We start from the raw sequence: 12,689 nt of genomic DNA on the forward strand, positions 1-12,689 counted from the left end.
TAAAACAAAAAACAAAAAACAAAACTCTTAGTGTCATTGATCTGTTTTGTTTTGTTTTATTTTGGGGTTTTTTTTTTGGATTCTGTATTTGTTTCTCTTCTGATCTTTATTATTTCTCTTCTTCTGCTGAGTTTGGAGTGTCTTTGCTGTTCTGCTTCTAGTTCCTTAGGTGTGCTGTTAGATTTTGTATTTGGGATATTTCTTGTTTCTCGAAATAGGCCTGGATTGCAATGTATTTTCCTCTTAGGACTGCCTTTGCTGCATCCCAAAGGGTTTGGATTGTTGTGTTTTCATTTTCATTTGTTTCCACGTATTTTTAAAGTTCTTCTTTAATTGCCTGGTTGACCCTTTCATTCCTTAGTAGGATATTCTTTAACCTCCATGCATTTGGAGGTTTTCCAAACTTTTTCCTATGGTTGATTTCAGGTTTCATAGCATTGTGATCTGAAAGTGTGCATGATATGATCTCAGTTCTTTCATATTTATTGAGGGCTGTTTGGTGATTCAAATGTGATCTGTCTTGGAGAATGTTCCATGTGCACTCGAGAAGAATGTATATTCTGCTCCTTTAGGATGACAATTTCTAAATATATCTGTCAAGTCCATCTGGTCCAGTGTATTGTTCAGGGCCATTGTTTCTTTATTGATTATCTGCCTAGATGATCTGTCCATTGTTGTAAGTGGAGTATTGAAGTCCCCTGCAGTTACCACATTCTTACCAATAAGATTGCTTATGTTTGTGATTAATTGTTTCATATATTTGGGTGTTTCCAAATCCGGTGCATAGACGTTTATAATTGTTAGCTCTTCTTGATGGATAGACCCCATAATTATTACATAATGCCCTTCTTCATCTCTTGTTACAGCCTTTAGTTTAAAATCTAGTTTGTCTGATACAAGTATGGCTACTCCAGCTTTCTTTTGACTTCTAGTAGCATGATAGATGGTTCTCCATCTCCTCACTTTTAATCTGAAGGTGTCCTTGGGTCTAAAATGGGTCTCTAGTAGACAGCAAATAGATGGGTCTTGTTTTTTTAATCCATTCTGATACCCTGTGTCTTTTGATTGGACCATTTAGTCCATTTACATGCAGTATTATTATTGAAAGATATGGGTTTACAGTCCTTGTGTAGGTTATCTGTAGGTTTCATACTTGTAGTAATGTCTCTTGTCCTTTGTGGTCTTTGCAACATTTCACTCACAGAATCCTCCTTAGGATCTCTTATAGGGCTGGTTTATTGGTGATGAATTCTTTAAGTTTTTGTTTGGGAAAATCTTTATCTCTCCTTCTATTCTGAATGACAGGCTTGCTGGATAAAGGATTCTTGGCTGCATATTTTTCCTGTTCATTACATTGAAAATTTCCTGCCACTCCTTTCTGGTCTGCCACATCTCAGTAGATAGAGCTGCTAATACCCGTATGTGTCTATCCTTGTATGTTGAGGCCCGTGTATCCCTAGCTGCTTTCAGAATTCTCTCTTTATCCTTGTATTTTTCCAGTTTCACTATGATATGTCATTCAGAAGACCAATTCAAGTTACCTCTGAAGGGAGTTCTCTGTGCCTTCCCCAGACTGGGGAAGTTCTTAGCTATGATTTGTTCAACTATACCTTCGGCCCCTTTCTTTCTCCTTCTTCTGGAACTACTATGATATGGATATTGTTCCGTTTCATGGAATCACTTAGTTCTCTAATTCTCCCCTCATGATCCAGAATTTTTTTATCATTTTCTCAGCTTCCTCTTTTTCCATAATTTTATCTTATATTTCACCCATTCTCCCCTCTGCCTCTTCAATCCTCGCTATGACTGCCTCTGTTTTATTTTGCACCTCATCTACAGCATTTTTTAATGCATCATTACTAATTTTTAGTTCCTTGATCTCTTGGGCAGTAGATTCTCTGCTGTCCTCTATGCTTTTTTCAAGCCCAGCGATTAATCTTACGACTATTATTCTAAATTCTTGTTCCATTATATTGTTTACAACTCTTTTGATCACTTCTTTAGCTTTTACCTTTCCTGGAATTTCTTTTGTGAATTCTTCTGTTTCGTCATTTTGCCTAGTTTTCTGTCTCTTCTGTGTTTTAAAAGCTTGTTATGTGCCCTGCGCCTGTGAGCACTACTATATTAAAGAGAGGTCATACACTGTCCAGGACCTGGCCCTTCAGGAAATGTTTTTTGGAGAGTGTTACTTGCTCTCTGTTGTTGTGACTCTGGTTACTTTATCTCCCTACTCGTAGTGATGTTTTGGACCCTCCACCAGGTGTGCTTTGATTTGTTTGTTCAAGTAGCCCTGGAAAGGAAAACAAATAAGCAAAAAAATAGAAAAAAAAAACAGGCAAACAACCAAAAAAACCCAGAAACACCAGCTACAAGTAAACAGGGTGGGTGCAGTACTGATGGAAGAGGCCTTATCCTGTACAAAGAGAGAAATGACAGGGGCAGGGACAAAGAAAGAATAAAAATTGACCAGAGAAACTATACGGCTTAATCCAAAGAGAAAGAAAGGGAAATAGAGAAGGGGATGGGGAAAAAGAAAAAAGAAAAGAAAGGTATGCAGACAGAGAAACTATAAGGCTTAATGCAGAGAGAATGGAGAATAAAGAAGGAGGTGTGGAACACGTATTAAGAGAATGGATTAAATATGTCTGCTTAAACTAACAACCAAAGATAAGAATGAGAAAAGGAAGGAAGAATATATATAATAAGAATTGTCTGAGAATTAATCAGGCAATGCAGCAGTGCCTGTCTGGAGGTAGGGCGTGTGTTTCCTCACTGTCAATCCTTCTCCTGTAGCTATGCAGTTACCAGGTGCAGAGGGGCGTGGTTTGGTATAGGCGGATCCTGCCTCCACCGTGGGCCCTACTGGGCCCTACTGTCCGGTCCTTGAGGCCCCACCTTGGTGGTGGTGGGGAGAAAAATGGCGACCCCCAGTCTCTCGTGGACCGGGTGTCCCAGACCACTCTGTTCGAGCCATCCTCATTGTGCCACGGGTGCAAATGAGGCAGTTTGTCCACTCCACTGACTCCTGTGCCTAGCTCCGCATGCCCCGTACTGGGGAAGAGCGGCTCCACGCCTCCCGATATGTGGTCCCTGGCTGGCAGGCACAGGCATGCTTTGTCCTGTCCCACAGCACTCCAGGGAGGGAATCGCTTTCTCCTTCTGTGGACTGCACCCCTGACCTAGCCACCGAACCTGGGGCTGGCTCCCCTCCTCCCCAGGTACGTGATCCAGGGGCAGCCGTCCCCAGACCAGAGAAAGCCCACAGTTAGATTGATCTTTATCTCTCCTGGACTGAAGTTTTTCTCTTGTCCAGATACAGGCCTATGCTTCCTTTTCTCTTTTTCTCTTCCTTTTGTCTCTCCACAAAAGGGGATCCCTCCTCTCTGTTCCTTTTCTCTCTCCCAGTTTGCAGTCACACACCTACGGCCCCTCAGGTTGTCCCAGTGGGTCCCTGGAAGCCGGCTGTCTCTTTTCCTCCCAGACTCTTGGGGTTCAGAGTCCTTCAGCTTCAACACTTCTTCTCTTTTTTATGTTTTTTACCTTTGTTTCTAGCTCCTTTGAGTGTAAGATAAGGACTATGATTAGGACTGATGCTCTCCACTCATTTCAAATCCAGTGATTATCTTTATGATCATTACTTTCTTTATTAGGTGTATTACTTATCTCCCTTTTGTTTAGCTCTCTTCTTTTGAATTTGTCCTATTTTTTTTTTTTTTTTTTTCATTTGGGACATATTCCTTCTCATTTTGTCTGTCTTTTTCTGAGTGTTAGGGAAGTCACGTGCTCTTGAAAGCAGTGCCTTTATGAACAAGAGGTCTTGTAATGCCCTGCAGTGCAGTGTCTCCTATTTACCATAACCTGGCACTTCAGGGGTGTCTCCTTTGTGTTTTGCATGTGCCCCAATTTTGTGGCTGAGCCATGTTTTCCTTGATTCCAGTTATCTGCAATGGGTCTCTTTGCTGTTGTGGGCAAGGTTTGGTCCTTGTGTTTTTAGTGGACCAGTCTGGGGCTACCTTGAGTTTAAAGTGAACCAGAACAGGCATTTGCCAGAGCTATGGTAGCTCCAAACTCAAGGGTGCTTTCTGCATGTTGTCACTAGAGAAACTTGTTGGTGGGCTAGGCCTGCAGTTCAGCCAGGTGTCTGACCAGCCTACTGCTGGGGCTGTAGTTGGACTGAGGTGTGCTGTTACTTTCCCTCTCTCAGGGGCAAGAGTCACTTTGGAGTGGTGCTCGCCCCTATTGGGGCTGCTTGCACACCACAAGGCTTGCCACACTGCTTGGGATAGGCTCATCCAAGATCTACAGGAGAACATGGGGGCTGGGTGTGCTGCACATCGTGCCCGCAGGGTCTGCACTGGGCTGCTGTGGAATGGAGCTGAAGCAGCCTGGGAAAACTTCTGCCCAGGCAGAGGGTTGAAGGGAGTGTATTCACGGAAGTATGTGGCTGGGGTGCACTTTTTGCAGGTTAGGTGATCATTGCAGTGTGCTTGTTCCCACAGGTGTCCGTGTATTTAGGCTGAGGATGGGGAGTGGGGGGGGGGGGGGAAATAGCACCCATCAGTTCTTTTGTTCTTGGAGAAATCTCTCAGATTTCCCTGCCTCTCCAGCACATGCTCTGAGACCATTAAATCTCTTTCCTGTACACCCGCGGCATTTTTCAAACTGTTGCTTCTGTGCTGTATCTAAGTGGAGCTGTTTGTTGTGCTTACTTTAAGGGCAGAGACTCAGTTTTCTGTTACCCTCCTGCCTCTTAATCTATTGAGCCTGTTGATTTTCAGAGTTCAAGGTGTGAAGCCCTTCTGATTGTGGAGGTGGGGAGGGGACAAAACTGGAGAAGCTTCTGGACCTCTGGTTTTCAAAGCCAAATGTTACAGGGATTTGTCTTCTCAGGGCAACCTCTCAACCTGGAGTGCCTGGGGCAGGGTCCTCTCCTTTCCCTTCTCTGTGTCCATGGAGGCACTCCCTCTCAAGGTCAGTCCCACTTGACGGTACAGTCTTTCAATAAGCATAAAACATCTTTATGAACAAATCCAAATTTACTTTCTCAAGACAAAAGTAGATAAAACCTATATTTAGTAATCACTGTTTGAGTATTTTATTTGGAAAACAATTTGATGTCAATAAAGGGTTTCTCGGGTTTGATGGATTTACACAAATCTATTTGGGTTTAGGGCTCTATGGTTACATTCCCTAGTTACCAATTTGGAACCCTACATAACCCAATACCTCTTTCTTATGGGAAATATTTTGCAGTACTACCTTTACTATCATGAAAATACATCTTTATTGTGAATTGAAACTTAAAGGTAATACAAGCTACTTACACATTTGGAAAAAACACAAAAATCTGTAAGTGCTGTAATACAATACAATACAATACAATATGCTTCCGTGTGAGAATACTCAAGCATGACTACCTGGGAAGACTGAAATAGTTGGATGACATATGCACTGATACCTAGAATCATGAATGTGTCTAGAAAGGTAGATTGATGCAGGGGTTTGGAATTGACAACTCAGAGAACACATACAGTGTCTCCAATGGCAAAATGCTTTTCTGAAGTAAGGAGTACTTCTCAGTAATACTTAATACTTCCATACTTAATAATCTACCCTTGAATTTTAATTTTATTTTGAGTGAGAGAGTGAGCGAGCAGGAAGGGGCAGAGAGAGAATCCCAGGTAGGGTCTACAGCAGTGTAGAGCCCGACTCGTGGCTTGAACTCAAGAACCGTAAGATCATGACCTGAGTGAAAACCAAGAGTTGGACGCTTAACCAACAGATTGATCCAGGTGTCCTTTCTGGAAATTTTTATGTATATTGAAACCATGCAAACATGATTTTATGCTGATATGTATGTATTTATGTATGTGTATATGTATACATATATATATTTAGAATTAGATTTTGTGTCCAGCTATTTATAAATAGGTTTGTTCCCTCATTGACAAGTCTGGTGGACTTCTGGGTTTCTGTGATGGTGTAGTTCCTGCTTGGGAAAACACATTGAGAAATTAACAGTTCAAAAAGGGCTTTCTGGAGTAAATCTCTAAATTTAGGATCTTCTTGATTTGATAGTTACTAAAGTTCCTTTCCAGTGGCTCCTGGCTGTTTTATTAAGCAACAGCTATTGGGGTAAATTCTTTCTCTTATACTATGTGAATACTTTTAGGAATTTAGTAGAGTTCTACAAAGTGTTCTGTCTTCTCAAGGGTTTTTGAGTAGTGTGTGGAATGCAAACATACACAGAGCTAGAGTCAGTAAACCGAGATCAAGCACACTTAGGATGCGATGCTGTGCCATGGAGTCTTCTAGGAGTGGAAGAGGAGTGATTTAAGCCTTTCCTGGGGAGTCAGTGAAGTTTTCATGAGTAAGTAGTGGGTGTGCTAGTGAAGTCACCAGGTTTGCCTCTTTAGTAGTTAAAATTCCTTAAGTACTTGGAAATGACCTTTTGAAATAGTTGTCCCCTAATCCTTTCATACTATGTAGACTAAATTGGCAAAATCAGTTTTGTTTTTGAGAGAGAGAGAATGAGCGTGTGCATGCATGCATATACACAAGTGCACAAGCAGAGTAGGGACAGAGGGATTGGGAAAGAGAGTCTTAAGCAGGCTTCATGCCCAGTGGGAGCCTGATGTGGAGCTTGATTTCTTCACTTTGAGATCATGACCTGAGCCAAAGTCAGGAGTTAGAGCCTTACTGCTTGAGCCACTCAGTTCCTAATAAATGAAATATGTAGTTGTATTTAATAACATTTCTGTTTACTATTAACAGTTACAATTTGAGGATTTTTCTCCCGTAACTCATTGGCTTTAATATTCAGGGCCTTCACCTTTAATACTGATCTTGCTATGGGCCATCTAGTACAGAAATCTAGTAATGGTGGGTAATACCAAAATTGCCTTCATTCAGTTATACTCAGAAATTAGAGACATTTTTCTCTCATTTTTTTTTTTCTTTCTCTCATTGGAGAATGACTATAATTCCAGTGCATAGCTATTAGAGAAGAAAGGTCAACCTGCTCATGCATAATTGAACATTTTGTTTCTGGGTACTTATGTTGAATAATCCTTTTAAATTTAGTATATTGGAAGCATTTGGTCAAGTTGAATTACTCAAGTCATTATGGACTAATGATAATGCTATTGTATTTTGGCATGTGGGCTTATATTTAAGAGATAGATGTATAATTTTTGGACTCAGCCAGTTTAATCAGGACATTGGACTATTTTGAAAGAGGATAAAACATATCATTTTTTTTTTTTTTTTTTTTTAACAGCCTTTTAGGTGTCCCCATTGCATATGATAACATCAAAGTGGTAGGTGAACTGGGAGATATTTATGATGATCAAGGACACATTCATCTTAACATTGAAGCAGATTTTGTTATTTTCTGCCCTGAACCAGGGCAAAAGCTTATGGTATGTATATATATTTAAAGCTTTCTTTGTATAGTTGTATAATGATATAATTTGGAAGATTTTTAAGACTATACACCTCGAGAAGTAAATGGCTTGCTATTGTGGGTAGCTAAAAGTTATTTTTTAAAATGTTTATTTTTGAAAGAGAAAGCAGGGGAGGGGCAGAGGGGGGCAGAGGATCTAAAGCAGGCTCTGCGCTGACAGCAGAGAGCCCAACATGGAGCTCTAACTAATGAACTGTGAGATCATGCCGTGAGCCCAAGTCAGATGCTTAACTGACTAAGCCACCTAGACACCCCTAAAAATTATTTTCAAAGAAAAAAAGTCAATTCAACCTTGGTAAGTTTTTAAACTCCATTCTTCTAGAACTCACCTGTATATGCAGAGTATGTGTGTTATACAATTTATTCTCTTCTTTGTATAGCACCAGAACGATCTTAAGTGATAAAAAAAATCACTAGTTTCTTCTCAATTATATACCAATAGTTTCTTTATAAGGATTTAAACAGGGGCTAGCGGCTCCTGGATGGCTCTTCAGTTGAGCTTCCTAATGCAGCTCAGGTCATGATCTCACAGTTTGTGAGTTCGAGTCCCATGTCAGACTGTGCTGACAGGTCAGAGCCTGGGGCCTGCTTCAGATTCTGCTTCTCTCTGTCTCTCTCTGCCCCTCCCCTGTCATGTGCACGCACTCTCTCCCCCTCTCTGTCTCAAATAAACATTAAAAAAATATTTAAAAGATTCAAACCGTGTAGTAGTGTTTCAAATAGGAGTTGAAAATTCAAATAGTTGTGGGACCAGGCAGGTAATGAAAGTGAATGAACAATGAGGTTAGGGCACCCATCAGGTGCCATGGTAAAGAAGGCCCTGTTGGGAAGGTTTTTTAAGACAATCTAGATATACAGATGAATGTGAAATTGACTGTCTTCTACCAGCAGTTTTGAGTGTATTTGTTGTTGTGTGTGTGTGTGTGTGTGTATTCATACATATGTTTGTATGTTTTTTTCTTTAAGCACTTCCTATAAAATTTTTTATTAACGGTTCTTATAAGATTAACCTTTATTGTTAATGAATATACTGATCAAATTTCACTGACAAATTCTACAAGGCATTTCTAATTTAAAAAAATTTTTACAGTGTCGGTTAAACTGGTAGAAATAGTATCATGGGCCTGCCAAAGTTGGGTTATACAGCTAGCCTCCATACTATTAAAGTTGGCAGATTTGTACTTAAAAAAATTCTGACACTTAACTCATCTGCTTCGTGTAAGTTACCATAGATATAAACATGGAAATAACATACTGTACAGAAAGTATGAAACTAAGAATAAAATTATTCCTTTTACTCTATTCCCCACAATGAGATCCAGTCTTCAAATACATCTGGGCAGTTTTTTCCAGTTTTTAATTTTTTTTTTTTAATTTATATATGAAATTTATTGTCATATTGGTTTCCATACAACACCCAATGCTCATCCCAAAAGGTGCCCTCCTCAATACCCATCACCCACCCTCTCCTCCCTCCCACCCCCCATCAACCCTTAGTTTGTTCTCAGTTCTCAACAGTCTCTTATGCTTTGGCTCTCTCCCACTCTAACCTCTTTTTTTTTTCCTTCCCCTCCAGTTTTTAATTTTAAACATGGTATACTTTACATACAATAAAATAATAGATCTAAATTATATATAACAAAATGCATAGATCATAGTGTTCAGTTCAATGAATTCTGACAAGTGCATATATACCATTTTATTTGAGAATGACCATCATGCCCTTTCCTGGTCAATCCTCTCTTCTAGATCCAACCACTATTCTGCTTCTGTTTATCATACATTAGTTTTGCTTAAGCTTCTCATTTTATATTAGTGGAAATTTTCATTATATACTCTGATGAAAATCTGACCTCTTTTGTTCAACATGTTTTTACACTTCATCCATGCTGTTTGATGGTGTATTGGTAGTTTTATTCCTTTTTGTTCATAGAATTCGGTTATATGAGTGTATTACAATTTGATTGTTCATCTTCATTGATGGACATTTTGGTTTCCAGTCTGGAGCTATTATGAATGAAGCTGTGTGAATGTGTATTTTCATTTCTCCTAGGTAGGAACTGGAAGCTGTATTGAAAGTCAGAGGGTAGGTGTTTGAGGAATTAGCCTGTTTTTCATAAAATTAAATATTCAAAACTATTAGTTGCTCTGTCCTTGCCAGCATCTGGTTTTGTTAGTCTTTTAATTAAACTGATGGATAATACTAGGTTCTCCTTAATTTGCGTTTTCCTTCGTGAGATTTTTCTTGTGTTTCAATAACAAAGGCCTGTTTAAGTGCTTTGCCCATTTTTAGCTGGACTTTTGTGTTACAGAGGTTTAGTAGTTCTGTTTATAAACTTCATACTTTTTAGCTTTAAAGCTTCTAAAAATGTTTTTGTGATTCAGAGTAGCCATGCTCAAGATCTACTGATGAAGGATAAGTTGTCTTCAGATACAGTGATTATTATATCCTACCAAAGTTAATTGTTAAATAATTTTTTTTTTATGTTTATTTCTGAGAGAAACAGAATGTGAATGGGGGAAGGGTAGGGAGAGATGGAGACACAGAATCCAAAGCAGGCTCCAGACTCCCAGTTATCAGCAGAGCCTGATGCGGGGCTGGAACCCACAAACCTGGAAATCATGACCTGAGCCGAAGTCAGGCACTTAAGTGACCATGCCTTCCAGCAATGCTTTTTAAGCTTTGAAATTCAGACTGTTTATGGAAATATAATGTGGATCCTAGTTATAAAAAAACATATGCTTCCTGCCTTGTATCAAACAGTATTTTCTGCTTGGTTTCAATATGGTTATAATCTCCCCAGGGAGTCCTGTAGCAGGAACTGAGGTAGGTTGTTTTGGTTTTTTTTTTTTTTTTTTAGAGGTGGTAAGAGTTGTTTATCCAGTTAGGCAATTGATATGTATGCAGTTTAACAAAGTTCCAGCCTTCTAAAAACTCTACAGTGTTTTAAAATGGTTTAGTATAGCATGTAAATTTTAATTGAAAATCTTTTTCTATATGAAATTATTCCATTATTTCAATGTTTTCTAAGATCATTTTGAAGCTTATAAAGTTTTATTTACCTTTTAAACTCTTTAGATAGCTTGATGCTTTTTCTCTTTTTTTTCTTTCTTCCCAGGGTACAGTTAATAAAGTGTCTTCTAGCCACATTGGCTGTTTAGTACATGGGTGTTTCAATGCCTCCATCCCTAAACCTGAGCAGATGCCAGCTGAGCAGTGGCAGATCCTAGAGATAAATGTGGGTGATGAACTAGAATTTGAAGTATTTCGTTTGGACTCAGATGCTGCTGGAGTATTCTGCATTCGGGGAAAATTAAATACCTCTAGGTCAGTTCCTCATCACATTATTTTAATTTTGGTAGTCATTTCTGTTTAATTCTGAATTTAGAGAACATAAGCCCCTCTTTCGGAAAGTAATTTAGAATATGCCATAAAGTCAATGTAAATTGGAATCTTAAGTGCTTTGACAGCATATTGAATATTCCAAAGGTCTGCACTTCTAGCTAATGGTTCTGTTGTTTACTAACTCAATCTTCCTATTTTCTAGTTTGGTTAATTTTTTGAAAAGTTGATTCTTGAGCTTGAAACTGCTGAAAGCTTAATGTCACTATGCCAGGTAGATAATTTCTGTATTTTTCTGTTAGCTCATTGAAATTAGATGTAGCTAGTGCTACTGGATGGGACTCTGCATCCAGTAGAGAGGGCTACTTCACTGATCCTTGGTTTTTTTGTTTTGTTTTTTTTTTAGTGTTAACTCACAACTTTGAAAAAAATGAATAGTTTGAAACAAGGATTCATAGATGGGAAATTCCATTAATTTTGGTAGACAGTACACGTGTGTTTTTTATCGCTCGTCAGTTGTTTGGCTACTAAGCCTGAGTATTGTGATGTTTCATGCAGCAAATTTTTTTGAATCCAAACAAAATTTATAAGGTACATTTTGATAAAAATTTTTTATGTCATTTTTATGTATGAAAACAGTCTGGAAGGACTTTGGAAAAATTTTAACTTTTCCAAGACATTTTAATGAGCTGAGGGATAATAGAATATTTATAGATATTTATGCCATACTTCTGTATCTTGTACTACTGTCATTATTTAGAAGAAAGATTAACATTTGGTATATTCTTGATCTCATTTTATTATTTTTGTTTATTGCTCTGTAATTTTTTTTAACTGTTATTTTAGTTTACAAACCAAGCGCTCTACAGTTTCTGAAGAAGTAACAGAAACTGGCACTGAAGAAATTGTAGAAAAACCTCTGAAGAAGAAAAAGAAAAAGAAGACAGACCCAGAGCCATATGAAGTGGAGAGTGATAACAGAGAACTAGCAGATTTTGCAGATGTCACTGTGAAAGAAGAGACAAACCTGCAGATTAATAATACGAATGGCTTCCAGAACGAAGAGCCAAAGAAGAAGAAGAAGAAGAAAAGGCACCAGGAGGACCAGGATCCTGTTTTCCAAGGTAGTGACTCCAGTGGTTATCAGAGTGACCATAAAAAGAGAAAAAAGAAAAGAAAACACAGTGAGGAAGCTGAATTTACCCCACTTTTGGAACACTCATCTAAAAAGAAAAGGGAAAAGTAATTCCTTTAGTGCATTTTACTCAGTTTTTTGAAGATTGATTTACATACAGTAGACGAATAAATGTGGGAATCATATGAAATGCTTGTGTATTCCAGTAGTCTGCAAAACAGGAAACATTTCATTAGTAGGAATTTTTGGTGCTAAAATTATTAAAGTGGTAATTACTTTTGGAAATACCAATATTATCAAACTGCCATTTTAATTGTATACAGAATAAGAGGATAAGACCTCTCTCAAGTCTTGCATTTTTCCAGTTTTTACATGCTACATAAAATTACTTCTGTCATCTGAAGACTGGTAAAGGACTTTGTAATAGAGTGTTATTTGTATCATTACCGAATGGTTTTGAGCTTGTGTATTTTTTAGTAGGTTTGACCTTCAGTCATAATATTATGAGATTTTTAGATTTTCTCTTCTCTGGCTACTACGAGATTTCTATGGTTCAATTTAGAATGGTTTGCCAAAGGATCTCTGAAGTCTCGAGAGCTCATTAGAACCATGCCACTATTGACAGTGGTAGGAAACATTGTTCACTGTTCTTCCCTTCCAGATGTATGTTGGTTTTTGTTTCTGTTTTTGTTTTTTTTTTTTGTATAAGAGGTTGATGTAGAGGGCTCTTCTCTTGTACTTGTTTA

General features: G+C 38.4%; 1 protein-coding gene across 1 annotated transcript in view; it reads left to right on the plus strand.

Moving 5' to 3' along the window:
* POLR1F (RNA polymerase I subunit F) overlaps window positions 1-12,234 on the plus strand; it is a 31,086-nt gene extending 18,852 nt beyond the window's left edge. Inside the window, exons 2-4 of the mRNA XM_040472479.1 lie at window positions 7,280-7,421; window positions 10,585-10,793; window positions 11,655-12,234. Coding sequence (XP_040328413.1) covers window positions 7,280-7,421; window positions 10,585-10,793; window positions 11,655-12,054 — 751 coding nt within the window. The 3' untranslated portion in view covers window positions 12,055-12,234. The remainder of the gene's footprint in view (window positions 1-7,279; window positions 7,422-10,584; window positions 10,794-11,654) is intronic.
* The last annotated feature ends 455 nt before the right edge of the window (window positions 12,235-12,689 follow it).

Source organism: Herpailurus yagouaroundi, unplaced genomic scaffold (assembly GCF_014898765.1).
Source record: "Herpailurus yagouaroundi ecotype Mexico unplaced genomic scaffold, PumYag 100, whole genome shotgun sequence".
In the NCBI taxonomy this organism is placed as follows: Eukaryota; Metazoa; Chordata; class Mammalia; order Carnivora; family Felidae; genus Herpailurus; species Herpailurus yagouaroundi.